Raw genomic sequence first — 15,760 nt, forward strand, 5'->3', positions numbered from 1 at the left:
CAGTAACAGTTACATTCACGCCCATCAATGTTGTTTGCTAAGCAAGAACCAATAAAAAAAGATTGACTGTGATAAATAAGGCTTTGAGCTGGCTCAAAATTTTCATAGTGATAAAATCATGTTGGCAGTTTATCACGCTTATGGGTTGGAGTAGTGGCAGACCAACAACTATGTGAGACACACACACACACACACACACACACACAGACGTATACATACTGTATATATATGTATATATATATATATATATATATATATATATATATATATATATATATGAAGCCGCAAGGAAAGGAGTCACAGCCAAACTCCCACAACGAGTAAGGCAAGTCCTAAGAAGTCAGCTAATGCAAGAACAAGATCTGGGCAATAAACAGCTACGCCCTGCCAGTAATCAGACATCCTGCAGGAATAATAGGCTGGAACATGGACATGAAAACTCCATCCCAAATCCAACACCCTGAGACTGTACACTAGCTGTAAGGAAGGAGTCTGAGGACTAGTGAGTGTGAGAGCCACTGTCCGGCATGAAACATCCAAGATCCACAAGTACATCAAGGACAAGGCCCCAGCAGATGACGTGCTCAGATAATGTCTCAGACAATGGCTAACAGAGGAAGTGACAAATACCATCATAGCAGGACAAACCCCTGCACGTGTTGTACCACCGACAGATAACTGAAGTGGCTGATATCTAATCCTACCATTGGCTAGAAAGAGCTGGTCTGAAGGACGGCACAGAGACACTCATCATGGCTGCACAGGAACAGGGCCTGAACACCAGAGCAACAGAGGCCAACCCCTACCACACCAGACAAAACCCATTGTGTAGACTATGCAAAGAGGCCCCTGAGACAGTCCACCACATAACTGCAGGGTGTACGATGCTGGCAGGGCAAGCATACATGGAATGCCACAACTAAGTGGCTGGCATCGTGTCCAGGAACATCTGTGTAGAGTATGGACTGGAAGCCCCACGGCCAAAGTGGGTAATGCCCCCTAAGGTGGTTGAGAACGAGAGAGCCAAGCTCCGGTGGGACTTCCAGATCCAGACAGACAAAATGGTGATGGAGAACCTACCGGACATTGTGATGGTGGACAAACAACAGAAGACAGCCGTTGTGGTTGATGTGGCAATACCAAGTGATGGCAACATAAGGAAAAAGGAACACGAGGGACTAGAGAAGTACTAGGGGCTCAGAGAAGAACTTTAGAGAGCCTGGAGAGTGAAGACATCGGTGGCGCTAGTGGTCATAAGGGCAGTAACCCTCAAACTGGGGGAGCGGCTAAAGCAGATCCCAGGAAGGACATCAGACATCTCAGTCCAGAAAAGTGCAGTTCTAGACACAGCTAAGATACTGCAGAACCCTCAAGCTCCCAGGCTTCTGGAAGAGGACCCGAGCTTGGATGGTGGAGCAATGCTGAAATCAAACTGTTCCACCATCCAGTCTTGTTTACATACAGTTATGCGGTTTTATTTTTATTTTTTACTGTTGCCTCACAGCGACAATGTTGCAGGTGAACCCCCACCTGAGACCTTTCTGTGTAGTGTTTGCATGTTCCCCCAATGTATGTGTTGGTTTTCTCTGGGCACTCGGATCATGTTAGGTATGTGGTCCTTCTCAGACTAAGTGGTCAAGAAAATGAGTGAACAAAAGTATGAATGTATCACACTGAATTGTAATTGTATGTATAAAATATATTGGATTTGTAAATGGGAACAGCACTTTCTTGTATCTAAAAATTATCAATATAGTGCCTTGATAAAATTGTGATATTTTTGGATGAGGGAGAAAGGTCCTATAATAGTTACCTACTATTGCAAATGAAGTCCCTCCTGAAAAGCTAAGACTCTCATTCCCTCAGTTTACTTGAGTGCAACGGTTGGATGTTCCCTGCAGAACGTGACAATAATGCACACAACTCTCAGACACACACACACACACACACACACACACACACACACACACACACACGCTTTTCTCGTACACAATAGGTTGTTATAAAAGGCCGATTTATATTTCATATGTTTCTGCTTCAGTCTGTTTGGGTCACACAGCTACAAATGGAGGCGACGTGGTTAAAGTATTTATGCTATGCAATCCAACGGCCTATGCATTAGTAATACAGAGGAGTGAAGGGAAACATATTCTGTGTCTTCTATCCCATTTGTTGTCAGGATGGATTCGCTCAGTCAGCAAGATGCCGTACAGGAACATCAAGAGGATCATGAGGGGCAGAGAGCAATCCAAGTGAACGCGTCTGTGTTTCTGTGTGTGTGTGTGTGAATGTAAGCACCATTTTGTGTGGGTAAAGTCATCTGAGTTTGAGGCAATTGGCAGGGCTGACCTTTTCTGACATGCAGCTGTCTTTCTTCTTGTTTATTATTGTGCGTGGACTCATGAAATCACACGGGGTGTTGCAATTCTCATTTGATTTTGTGACATCACAGGATCAGCTGTATGGAACTCTTTTGCTCCCATTTTGCATCAGAAATGCTCCCGGCTGGGAATGAGCTTGTGGGTAAAACGCCGGTATTCTTTAACGTGATCGCTTTTAGCCGGTGGAAAGAAGGGGTCAAATACTTTACAGCAATCCTCAAAATAAACAAGCATGTAGCGACAGAGAGGAAAACTCCCTTTTTACAGGAAAAAAACTCCTCCAGAACCTGGATCAGGATGAGCAGTCCTCTGCTACTTACAACTACAATGAATACATGATCAAATTTGATCATTTGAACAATCTTCATTTCTTTTGACTCAACAAATTAGTTAAACTCCACTTTGCAAAGAACATTTATTAGAAGTACAGCCCAAAAAGCAGTCAACGGTAAGAAATTAAATATTGTTGTTCTAGCTTGATGCTGGCATATCTGTAGGATTGCACAGTACAGTGACTGATGTGTATAATACAACATTTCTGTAAATAAGGAATGAATACTGCATTGGACTAAAATAAATCACAGGCACAAATTACTTTTCAATAATATATCTGACCAATCAAATGGTCTGTTTGCTTTAAAGGAGCATGGGGCAGAATTGTCCAAAAACAAAAAGTAAATGTTCATTCTTGTGAAGCTTATGGGTGATGAAGCATTTTAAACTAAAAAGAATGATGAAACCAGTTTATCATTCCATTTTGTTAAACAGGCTGTGTGCTTCAAAATGCAAAACATGTCGCAACCGAATTTCCCGCGCTGTTTTAAGGATGTGACGTTATTTGACGCTTCAAGCGCGTTCTCGACAAGGTTCAAACCCGGAAAAACATTTGGAAGCTTGCTAGGTGGCGGTAATGCGTCTTTCACTACTAGCCACGTTAAAACCTCAAACAGAAGAGGAAGAACCCTGGAAATGGATTCTACAACTAGCAAACGACCAAGCGCAACTCAAAGCCCACTAAAGAGTGGCACAAAGAAAAAGGTTTTATCAGCGGCATCTCGAGAGTCAAAAAGAAAATATGATAAAAGTCGGTCAGGGACCCGAATATCTATTGGTTACGCTCTGGAAAAATGGAGGCTGCTTCAACTGGATTTGGTGCCTGAAAAAGGATGCGGACATGGCACATTTTCTAGTGACCAGGTAAGTGTTGGTCTCCTTATTTCTGCTGTAGGTTTCAGTAACGAGTAGGTAAACATATCAGAGCTGTATCTGCACAATTTGAGAAAATAAAATTAAACTTATGGATTTAGATAATGCTGATTTAGGTAATCTAACAAATCTTTGTGCAGATGAACAAGAAACTTATCTAAGCTAACGGTGTTTAGCATATGGCTTCCTGATCAGTTTAAAAAAGCTAAAAGCAACTAAGGTGTAATCAGATCACTTCTACGTTTTGTGGACGACACGCCGCATGTGTCTGGAGATAAATGCATGCTCCGTTTATTCTGACGAGAAAAGTAAACAGAGCTTGATTTGATTATACCGCTCAGCCGGAGAGAGCTAGCGTGCGTTAACATGTTAGCTGCGATCACGTTTCAGTTTGTATGTACCACAGAAGAGAACGGACATTTTCCAAACCAAAGATGAGTCTTTAGAATTATGTCATATTTGATCTACAGTCCAACCTCTAAGCAGGACTGTTACTTCAGTAGATAATGTTATTCGTGGGGTTTGTGTAACAGAACCCCATCGGAATATATTTCCCTAGCGCTATTGCTGAGAATAAATAAAATTAGGATTCATAAGAATAAATAATAAGTCAGCCATAACAACACATTTGACTAAAAGTAAAGTTGTGCAGAAGTTTGTATTTATTTTTCTAAATTTGTCCAGTTGAATGTAGGTCAGAATAAAATATGTTTGTGAAAATGATAAATAAATTTTTTTTATGACTGACATGCATTTTCATATTACTAGTTGTGCCACAGGTAAAGAAGCTTAGCCATTATTGATCTATGTAAACAGAAGGTGTAGAGTCTCAACCAACTTGTTGACATTTTTGCTTAAAAATGTGTTTTCCAGCTACCAGGAGAAGCAGGCTCCTGAAACTGCAATTCAGGGAGGTAATGTGCAGTCAACCTCAACACCCAGTAAGCGAACAGCAGCTAAAATGTTGCATCGATTATCTCCAACTGAACCTGTGTCTGAGGGGTTAGTATCTTTTCTGTAAAACAAATATTCACGTTTTTGTGCTATGATATTTCATACATTAAATTACACCTTGCATATCCACACTTGGTTCAGAACTAACATCACACCACCAAACACTTCTGACATTATCTTTACAGGGAAGATTTTCTAATGGCTGGTGTTGAGGCCTTAGCTGATGACCTAGATTTGGATCCTTTTGAAGAAAGGTAAATATGTTCATGAGAAGTCTTGCCATATGTGCAGGAAATTACTGCTGTAATATGTGTAAAAAAGATAAAAACACAATAGTTCAGCAAATATAGGTCATTATATATATTTATGTTGTGAAGTGTCAATTCACAGCAGATTGTTGTTATTTGCAGAAATAATTAATGACAGATGTATTAGGCTCCACATTTATCTCTTTAGAATCAGTACCATTTCAGGTAAGTTCCAGTATTTATCTTTACGTACAACAAATATTATTGTGTTGTCTGTAGTTTCAAATCCATGGATCTAGCTACGGATGCAGTCCAAATTGATGTAAGGTTATGAAGTTCATTGTTTTCAACTCCATACAGCTGCCCCCTGTGCACAATAACACCGTGTAGAAAAACCAAGGTCGGGTGTTCCTCAGACTGTTTACATTCCAGGAGAAGAGTCCGAAGGAGAAGAAGAAACTTTACTTAATCAAATTACTTTATTTGTGATTAAAATTATTAAGCAAAACAGATGTTGATCAACAATAATCAAGTGAATGATCTGTGAAATAAATATGTCATGGATTATGTTTAATGAAAACAGGACTACGGCACAGACATACTGATCCTCATCTCCATAGAAACGCATGACACATTGTTCCAACCAATCAGAGCTTTCGGCTGCCGCAGGAGAATCTGGTGTTGACTTCAAGTGTCCAATCCGCTTTACTCCAACTTATCAACAATTTAGAGATATAAAACAAGGCAACGCCATTTTTAAGTCAGTTCCATTTTGACTTCAGTTCTAGTCATCCTAAAGATAAGCACAGACTGGCCAGATGTGTTTTCTTCTTTAAACTAAGAACTGTGAAGCTGGAGATTTTCGTCGTTTAACAACCAGACGACATCCTTTTCAAAATAAGAGCACCTGCTGACGCGCCGCCGAACGGTACCGGGGTCGACCCTCCAGACGGGCTTTGAAACGTTGTGACCGCTGCACCGACAGCTCCAGCGTACACCCGAGGTTCTTGGACCTGGCATTTCCTGATCTACCTGGGAGACCCCCACTGGGTACGTACACGGCAAAATAGCGGCTCATGTCATCACTTTATAAGCCTCGTGATATCTAGTCATAACAAAGACAACCAGATTCAATTACGTCAGCCTAGAGAGTCTGAACCAGACACACACACACACACACACACACGCACCAACACAACATCCGAATCCATTTTCATCCATCACAGAGTTAGTCCTGGTAGATTGTTTAGAATTTATAATTCAGAAATTAAAGATTCTCAAACGATCCCATCTCTCTTTTCTTGTCTCAAAGTCAATACAGAGTGTTTAATTAAAGTCCCTGGTAAAAACAGCCTATTCTTCTGTTTATAAAAAGTGAACTACCTACAGTGTATTAAAATACAACTTTAGATAGTTACATCACTTCAATTCCGTTACATATGGCGAGCCTAGCTTGATATCTGCACAGTTTATTACACTTTGTGCCGACTTTGGGACATTTTGGGATTTTTGGTTCAGTGTCTGTGTGTTAGAGAAAAGAAAAAAGCGAGCGCTTCCTCATTCAGCTCTCAGAAAGGGGGGTGCACATTCATCACCCTCCAACAGGAGGCGCTGTTTCATCAAAACACCTTAAGTGCTGACGTGTGCTGGCGGCCATTTTGAGGCCTACATCAAAGGGTAAACATTTCTCCTGTTTTATTGCAGTGGAACCGTCTGTTTATTGTTTGTCGCGGTGTTTGTGACACTGTGTGCATCCATTTGTGTAATCGGAGACAGAAGACTCCGTCGGAAATTTATTTCCATTCGATGAGCGCAGGATCCGCGCTGTTCTCAGTTGGAATTCTCGTTAGCACCTGCCGTAGCTTGACTTGCTCGGTAAACGCTGTCAGTCGAGAACAACCGCAGAGCGATACTGCATCCAGATTGCATACGCTATTGATACCCTTTCAATCACGGCGCGAGATGCCCGTTGGTTGATCGAGGCAATTTTGAGACCCTGGTCGCTACAGGGCGTTCGCTAGCATTAGCCGACGAGCTAACTAGCCACTCTCGGTGAGAAGGCTTGGGAACGCGTCCCGCAGAGCTTTCTAGCCGTTCCGACGCAGCGGAACTGCGTCCTTTAATCCGCTAAACCTTCCGGTCTGGAGTACTTTAAGGTAACGTTAGCGGCGGTTCTAATAAACGCTACGGTGTTTAGAATCGTGAGGTTGCTACGGGATCAAAGCCGGGTGTCGGACGACGCATGCGCGGCGGTCCGCCATCTTAGGTGCCCGACACGTAGCTCGACCCGCCATCTTGGACAGGTCAAATGACAATGATATTTTCTTTTCTGTAAAACAAATATTCACGTTTTTGTGCTATGATATTTCATACATTAAATTACACCTTGCATATCCACACTTGGTTCAGAACTAACATCACACCACCAAACACTTCTGACATTATCTTTACAGGGAAGATTTTCTAATGGCTGGTGTAACTGCAGTTGCTGTTTATTTCTTCATTTATTTATTTTCCCATTTGTAAGACACTGGGTTAGTTGTGTTTCCTGTAATTTTATTTTGAAAAGCGACATGAGCTGCTCTGCCAGCCACACCCTTGATTTGATGGATACAAGCCAGGTGTGAGGAACACAGAACCTGGATGAAGTGCTAACAAGCAGACAGCTAATGGACTGCTAAAGAACTAACTAGTAAAAGGACTTAAAGGAAACTAGTAAAAGGACTTAAAGGAAGATGGATTCCCTTTGTGTTTTAAGCAAACAGCCAACGAGGTATTTATTTGTCTTTATTTTATTGCACATTATTGTATATGTTTTAATTGTACTATCCTGTATTTAGTTTCACGGTTTAAGAGAGGTCTAAAGAAAGGAGGACAGAAGAGGTCCACAATGAAAAGACGTCCAATAAACCCGTAAAAGAAATCACTTGCGTCTGTGTTGCTTGGAGGGAATCATAGTGAAACTCGTTGGCTGTCAGCAAACGCCAGTGAAGTAACAAGGACCAGATGATCTTCATCTCTTGGACAACAGTGCATGGACTGGCAGATAAGTGGCCTATTCACACATAACTGAAGAAGACAATAAAGACTTTTGGTGGAAGACTCTTTTGCAACAAGAAACTTGGTTGATGAAAAGATTGCTGATCCAAATTGATGTTACCAGTGATTTGTTTGAGTACATATTGAACTGAAACTTGCTTTATTGTTGCATGTTATCCAAAGGTCAAAGGAAATGTAATTTGTTGCATATTTAATACTTGAAAGGTCAAGGTGTTTCAGTAGAGTGTAACAATTGAGTTTGAAATTCTAAGCAAGTTTATTTCATTCTTAAAATCAACATTTCCTAGCTAGATAATTGTTCAGCCATGTCAGAAAGAAATGAGCCTGCAGATGAGGATGAAGATAGTGCAGAGCCACTGCGAGAGGAAGAGCAGCTGCTCAGACGTGGGGCACGCCAACGTACTCTAACAGAGAAGGGCAAGGCACTACAAGAAGAGAAAATTAAAGCTCTTACACAAAGATTTAACTACATTTACAAAAAATGGAAAGCACATGTTAAATTCTTTAAACATTCGTCAAAACAGTCCTCAGAGCCTTTATCAGAGGGTCTACTTAATGATATCTTGGGGGAGGTTAAAGGGCTTTGTGCCGACATCCAGCGTGTTTATGAAGATCTGCGCAAACTCTCAACTCCAGATCAAGAAACACGGAGAAGAGTAGATTTGTGTGTGGAGATTTCAAACTTCATCCTTTCTAAAGCTTCACGTCACCTGGAAGGACAAGCGCAGGAAGAGGAGCAGGTTTGGCCAGAAGCTGGCTCCTTTTGGAGCACAAGTAAAAGTGAAACAGAATCCATCACCTCCGTCATGAAGAGCGCCACCTCTGAGCATTCAAAAACTTCTTCAGTAAAGAGGCAAGAAGCAGCTGCGGACGCTGCAGCAAGCCAAGCTGTTCTAAAAGTGTTAAAGGAACAAGAAAGAGAACAGTTGGAATTACATCGCCTGGAAGCAGAAGCCAAGAAGAGGATAGCAGCTCAAGAGGCAGCAGCTAAACAGCGGCGCTTAGAGCAAGAGGAAGAAGAGGTGAGGAGGAGAAAAAAGAAAGAAGAGGAAGAAGCTACAATGACAGCTAAAGTAGAAGAAGAACACACAGCTCTACAAATGGCTCTAGAAGAGAAACGAAGGAGAATCAACCATCTAGAAACCATGAAAGAGCTCAGCGCTGCACAGGCAAGAATGCAGGTATACGATCAAGGATCTGACATTAAGAAAGGGGTCAAGCGACCTATAAGCCATAAGATGGCAGTACATGTTAAGCCATCAAGTCAAACAAGCTGTCAACAATCATCTATACCCCTTGTTCCACAACAACCTCTGAGTTCTTCCTCAAACCAAGACACTGCAGGTTTAGTTAAGCTACTTGCAGATGCTTTAAATGCAAACAGAATTCCACTACCCGAACCTTCAATATTCAGCGGGGATCCGTTGAAATACAGTGATTGGAAGCTGTCGTTCCAAACCTTGATTGATCAAAAGAATATTCAGAATAAAGAAAAGATATACTACCTTCGTAAATATGTTGGTGGACAAGTTAAAAACACACTAGATGGTTATTTCCTGCTTGGAACCGAGTCTGCCTATGTTTCAGCGTGGGAGATCCTGGAGGAGAGATATGGAAACCCATTTACAGTTGCAACAGCATATAGGGATAAACTTCAAGCATGGGCCAAGATTGGACCTAAAGACAGCACCGATCTAAGAGAGTTTGCTGATTTTCTACGGAGCTGCGAAGCCGCCATGGCTCATATCAAGGCACTGGAGATCCTAAATGACTGCAGTGAAAACAGAAAGATTCTGGCAAAGTTACCTGATTGGTTAACTGCAAGATGGAACCGAAAAGTGATGGAAATGGAAGAGGAGAATGGCCAATTCCCTTCTTTCAGTCAGTTTGTAAGATTTCTGACCAGAGAATCAAAAATTGCCTGTAATCCAATAACATCATTGCAATCATTAAAGCTAAGTGATAAATCCAAACAACAAAATGTCAAAGTCAAAACATTAGTCACACGTTCTAATGAAGAAACTATCAACATATGTGTTTTTTGTAAGAAGCATGGACATACTTTGCACACATGCAGAAAGTTTATGCAAGATGAAGTCTCAGACAGAGTTAAATTTGTCAAGGCTGAAAAGTTGTGTTTTGGATGCCTCAACTCAGGTCATTTCTCAAAGAGCTGCAACTGTAGGAGTGTTTGTAATATATGCAATAAGCAACATCCTACTTGTCTGCATGAAGAGCGAGACAAAAGAGAACAAAGGGCAGCACAAGTTAAGCAAAGTCAAGTTCATGAAACTTTTACTCAAGGAAATAATAAAGTCAACCCACAAACAAGGCTAGCAAGAGACATTGTCACAGCTTCTACCTTCAAGGTCAATCAAATTGAAGCTACTTTCCAAACAGCTGCAATAATTCCAGTTTGGCTTTCCTATGCTTCACAGCCAGTTCCGGAAGTGCTTGTTTATGCACTACTAGATTCTCAAAGTGACACAACATTTGTGCTAAGCGATGCAGCTGACTCTTTGGAGGCACCCAAGGAACAAGTGAAGTTGAAGCTTTCTACAATGACATCACAAACTACTACAGTAAGGTCTCAACGAGTAAATAATTTACGAGTTCGGGGTTTCTACTCAAATAAAATAATCAATTTACCACCAGCCTACACACGCGATTTTATTCCTGCCAACAGAGCTCACATACCAACTGACAAAACTGCAGAGGCTTGGTCCCACCTAGAGCACCTGAAGTATGACATAGCACCCCTACAGGACTGTGAGGTAGGCCTGCTTATTGGCTACAACTGCTCACAAGCCTTTCTACCAAGGGAAGTTGTGTCTGGTCAAGACAATGAGCCCTTTGCTCAACGCACAGATCTTGGATGGAGCATTGTTGGTCATAGCAATCCCTGTGTCAAGTATGGAGATGCAATAGGAGTTAGTCATCGTATAGTTGTCCGTCAAGTGAAACCAAAGGTTGACTCTGCTCTCAATCTAAAGGGTGAAGTTCACTATGTGAACAGATCAAAGGTTAAATAAAGGAAATCCAACTTGTTCTCAGGACCAACATGTCTCTGGCAAAATGAACTACCTGCTTCTAAATACAAGATAGAAGTACAAGATGATGATCCTGAACTCCGCAGGGCTTCAGTGTTTAACACAAAGGCAAAGGAGAGCAGATCACATTTAGAGCGCTTTGAGAAGTTCTCTGACTGGTCAAGATTAGTGAAAGCTGTTGCCAGATTGAAGAGACGAGTCGCGGAGCAAAAAAGGTTGAAACAAAGAACCAATGAGGGAACAAGCTTGGAGGAAAGAAAAGACGCAGAAATTGCTATTGTCAAGCAGGTTCAAAGGGAAGCATTTCCAGATGAGATACAAAGCTTAAAGGCAAAGGAAGGTGTGGTTAAAACCAAGTACAGCAAGCTGAAAGGGTTAAATCCCACCTTGGATGAAGATGGAGTTTTGAGAGTAGGAGGACGTTTAAATCAATCAGCGTTACATCCTCACATAAAACATCCAGTAATACTACCAAAGAACAGCCATATATCCTCTCTGCTTGTCAAGCATTTTCATGAAAGGATTCATCATCAGGGACGTGGAATGACCGTAAATGAACTCAGAGCAAATGGATGGTGGATCCTAGGAAGCAGTGGCATTGTATCATCACACATCTTTAAATGTGTTAAGTGTCGAAAGTACCGAAGATGTACTGAAACCCAAAAGATGGGTGACTTACCTCAAGACAGAATGGAAACAATGCCTCCATTCACCTACACTGGCATGGATTGCTTTGGACCAATCTATGTAAAAGAGGGAAGAAAAGAGGTTAAAAGGTATGGACTTCTACTCACCTGTTTATGTTCAAGAGCCATACACATCGAAATGCTTGACGATATGACCACTGACGCATTCATCAATGCATTAAGAGCCTTTATTGCTATAAGAGGAAATGTCCGTCTACTTCGATGTGACCAAGGAACCAATTTCATTGGTGCAAAAAGGGAGCTTGCAGAACTCATAAAAGGAATGGAAGAAGAAAGGGTCAAAACTCTAAAATGTGAATTCCTAATGAATCCCCCAGCAGCAAGCCACATGGGTGGGATCTGGGAACGACAGATTAGGACTATTCGAAGTGTTCTCACAAGCATTCTGGACAATTCAGCTCAAAGACTGGACAGTTCATCTCTAAGAACTTTGTTTTATGAAATTATGGCGATTGTCAATAGCCGACCGCTTACAGTTGAGAATTTGAATGATCCATCTGCACCTGAACCTTTAACTCCAAATCACATTCTTACAATGAAGTCAACAATTATTTTTCCTCCACCTGGGCAGTTTGTCAAAGAAGACCTGTATCTGAAAAAAAGGTGGCGCAGAGTCCAGTATTTGGCCAATGAATTTTGGATTCGTTGGAAAAGGGAATATCTGCTGAGTTTACAACAAAGACAAAAATGGCAGAAAACCAGAAGAAACATGAAGGTGAATGACATCGTGCTTTTACAGAACGAGCAGGCACCACGAAATGAATGGAAACTAGCCAGAATAGCCGAGGTCTATCCAGGGTTAGATGAAAAAGTAAGAAAAGTAAGATTGTTGGTTGGTGATACCACATTTGACGGAAAGGGTAAACCTACGACTAAAACAGTGTTCCTTGACAGACCTGTACATAAACTTGTTACATTGATTGAAGCAAATGAAAGTAATTAAGTCTGACCAGCCCCTAAGTTTCCTTAGAAATCCCACACTGGGTTTTGTGTGATTTGGTGGGAGTGTAACTGCAGTTGCTGTTTATTTCTTCATTTATTTATTTTCCCATTTGTAAGACACTGGGTTAGTTGTGTTTCCTGTAATTTTATTTTGAAAAGCGACATGAGCTGCTCTGCCAGCCACACCCTTGATTTGATGGATACAAGCCAGGTGTGAGGAACACAGAACCTGGATGAAGTGCTAACATGCAGACAGCTAATGGACTGCTAAAGAACTAACTAGTAAAAGGACTTAAAGGAAGATGGATTCCCTTTGTGTTTTAAGCAAACAGCCAACGAGGTATTTATTTGTCTTTATTTTATTGCACATTATTGTATATGTTTTAATTGTACTATCCTGTATTTAGTTTCACGGTTTAAGAGAGGTCTAAAGAAAGGAGGACAGAAGAGGTCCACAATGAAAAGACGTCCAATAAACCCGTAAAAGAAATCACTTGCGTCTGTGTTGCTTGGAGGGAATCATAGCTGGTGTTGAGGCCTTAGCTGATGACCTAGATTTGGATCCTTTTGAAGAAAGGTAAATATGTTCATGAGAAGTCTTGCCATATATGCAGGAAATTACTGCTGTAATATGTGTAAAAAAGATAAAAACACAATAGTTCAGCAAATATATGTCATTATATATATTTATGTTGTGAAGTGTCAATTCACAGCAGATTGTTGTTATTTGCAGAAATAATTAATGACAGATGTATTAGGCTCCACATTTTTCTCTTTAGAATCAGTACCATTTCAGGTAAGTTCCAGTATTTATCTTTACGTACAACAAATATTATTGTGTTGTTTGTAGTTTCAAATCCATGGATCTAGCTACGGATGCAGTCCAAATTGATGAGGACCAAGCAAACAACTTACTCAACAGTGTGTGAGTTGCAATGTCTTCTTATCTAGGGGTGGGCAATATAAACGATATAAGGTAGAAATGATATAAAATTGGGTAATTTTACGGCCCCCAGCTCGTCTAGGAGATGATGTTAAAGGGGGCGTAAAGAAAGATATGTGAATTACCGGACAAAACCAAGATTTACTCTCTTAGAGGAGTTTATTAACTAAAAAACACTGCTTTATGCAGGCTAAGACAAAATGAATACAAAACCAAAAGGACGTCCCACTGGGGAATTAACAATACTAAACAGAAGGATCATCCAATACTGGGTAAATAACAATGCTATTAATAAACACAAAACGCCGGTACTAATCCGGGAAAGTAAAGGAATGAGACAGACACAAAAGGCTACACCAAAAGGGTGAGCTGAACTCTTTAACGAGTATTCTAATGGAGACAAAAACGAGCTCTGGCTACTAGGAAGTGTACCACACAGGTAATCAAAACGAAGACTTTAACGTCTGGTTTGCTAGGAAGGAAAAAGAGGAACACTCGCTTTAACACCAGGCCTCTGCTAAGCTTCCCTCCTCGAATGACAGAGGGAGCTGCCTTTTATAGGAAGCTCCCTGACTGAGAAGATTAGCGACACCTGGCTCAACTAGAGCCAGGTGAACAGGTAGGAGCTCTGAGGCCACCTTGTGGCCACAAAACAGACAACGTCTGTAACAGGTAATGATAGTTTTTGGCTATATCGCAATACGGCGATATTGTGATAACACATGACGTCACTAAGATGTGCACCCTGCTGACAATGGGACAACAGAATGGCGGTGACTGCAAGCATGGAGTGGGCGGAGGAGGAGGCCTATATGCCCCAAGTGGCATATATTTGCCACATGAGGATATCTAAAAGCATGTCAATTTGACATCTATAAACAGATGAAAAAATATATCGCAATATATATCGTTACTGCACATGCTTCAGATTATATCACAATATAGATTTGAGGCCATATTGCCCAGCCCTATTCTTATCTACACTCTTTTTTTAAACTCCAAAGTCTTAAAACAATATATTAATTCTACTTTTATTTATTGTTTTCATAACAGAATAGAACTGTTATGAAAACTTTGTCAGGCTGACGAAGTTTGCAGCCGCAAACAAAACGTTGCAGGTAAATAAAACCCTTCTATGTTTTAAAAAGAACTAAAAGATGGAATTGTTGTTTTATCCTTGTTCACAGACTGGGATCCTAAAGGGAATTTCCATCCTTCTTGTGTGGCTGAATGACATCTTCAACCAATTTTGGTACATTTGCCAGAAAGCACAACATCGTGATATGTTTAATGTAAGTATTGTGACATCTTTTGGACAACAAGACAACAATGCACATTGACATAATTACCTTTCTTTTCATAATAGTGCCAGCTCTCGTGTTTCTGTTCGTGAGCGCTTCTGTCACATGTAAAGTTTTCAAATAAAACTTATTTTTTCTGTTAGGACATGTGGGTGGGTGTGCTTCACCATGTCACAGGGAAGCATGAATGGACCCGTGGCAAATGTGACCATGGACCACTTGATGCAACGTGGCATGGTGCCATGATCTCCACCACACGAGGCTCTTCAACGAATCATGTTCAACAGACACTGGTTGAAGGATGCCACCAATCTGACCTTTAGGTATATTAATATTGATAACATTTTCATAAGCAAAAAAGCTAAAGTGTCAATATCAAAGCTGACAATTTACATATAGAAATGACAATTGTGGGTGAAAAGGCAATCAAAAGTGTGATTCCTAATAATTATAAAGTTGTAGCTTTTGTTTTTTTTTACAGGTCAACTTCAGAACTGCATTCTCATGTAATCTATGTATGATCTAATGCTGCTGTTCTCTCTCCATAAAGGCCCCAGCTACGTGAAGCATCAAAAGACAGGAATGACTTCTTTCATGCACACAGATTTATTAGAAATTAAGAAAAAATACTATGTACAAATGCAAATAACAGAACTTTTTTGTACATAAATAAAAATAAATATATTGCACAAACAGTTTGTTTATTTTTGGGTGAAAATGCTGTCTTCAGCTAAAGTTATTTTGAGGTATTGTGCTGTTTTGGAACTACTGTAGTTGTAGATAAACGGTTAGGATTTTTGGGTTAGGGTGCCCTCAGTCAGGAAGACGGTGTCCTGGCGTCTCTTGCCGAAACTCCAGGATATCCAGCATCACCCCTGGAAGACGGGTCACCACTCTCTCGAGAATATAATCTCTCTCCTCCTGGCTCAGGTGTTGTAAAGCTGTCTAGAAATTAAAGAGCATATGTT

At 40.8% G+C, this 15,760-nt stretch overlaps 1 protein-coding gene and 2 long non-coding RNA genes across 3 annotated transcripts; all 3 read left to right on the top strand.

The window, feature by feature from the left end:
- Positions 1-7,118: 7,118 nt before the first annotated feature.
- On the top strand, positions 7,119-11,109 carry LOC139070105 (uncharacterized). Its single transcript, XM_070551772.1, has 2 exons — positions 7,119-7,562; positions 7,630-11,109. Exon 2 carries the CDS (start codon positions 8,155-8,157, stop codon positions 10,879-10,881), a length of 2,727 nt encoding a protein of 908 aa, XP_070407873.1. The 5' UTR covers positions 7,119-7,562; positions 7,630-8,154; the 3' UTR covers positions 10,882-11,109.
- Positions 11,110-13,075: 1,966 nt separating this feature from the next.
- LOC139070106 (uncharacterized) lies at positions 13,076-14,398 on the top strand. Its single transcript, XR_011520747.1, has 3 exons — positions 13,076-13,125; positions 13,399-13,545; positions 14,164-14,398. It is a non-coding gene; the product is annotated as an uncharacterized lncRNA (long non-coding RNA).
- Positions 14,399-14,699: 301 nt separating this feature from the next.
- LOC139070107 (uncharacterized) lies at positions 14,700-15,439 on the top strand. The gene is made up of 3 exons (XR_011520748.1): positions 14,700-14,783; positions 14,936-15,115; positions 15,343-15,439. It is a non-coding gene; the product is annotated as an uncharacterized lncRNA (long non-coding RNA).
- The last annotated feature ends 321 nt before the right edge of the window (positions 15,440-15,760 follow it).

This window comes from Nothobranchius furzeri, chromosome 5 (assembly GCF_043380555.1).
Source record: "Nothobranchius furzeri strain GRZ-AD chromosome 5, NfurGRZ-RIMD1, whole genome shotgun sequence".
In the NCBI taxonomy this organism is placed as follows: domain Eukaryota; kingdom Metazoa; phylum Chordata; class Actinopteri; order Cyprinodontiformes; family Nothobranchiidae; genus Nothobranchius; species Nothobranchius furzeri.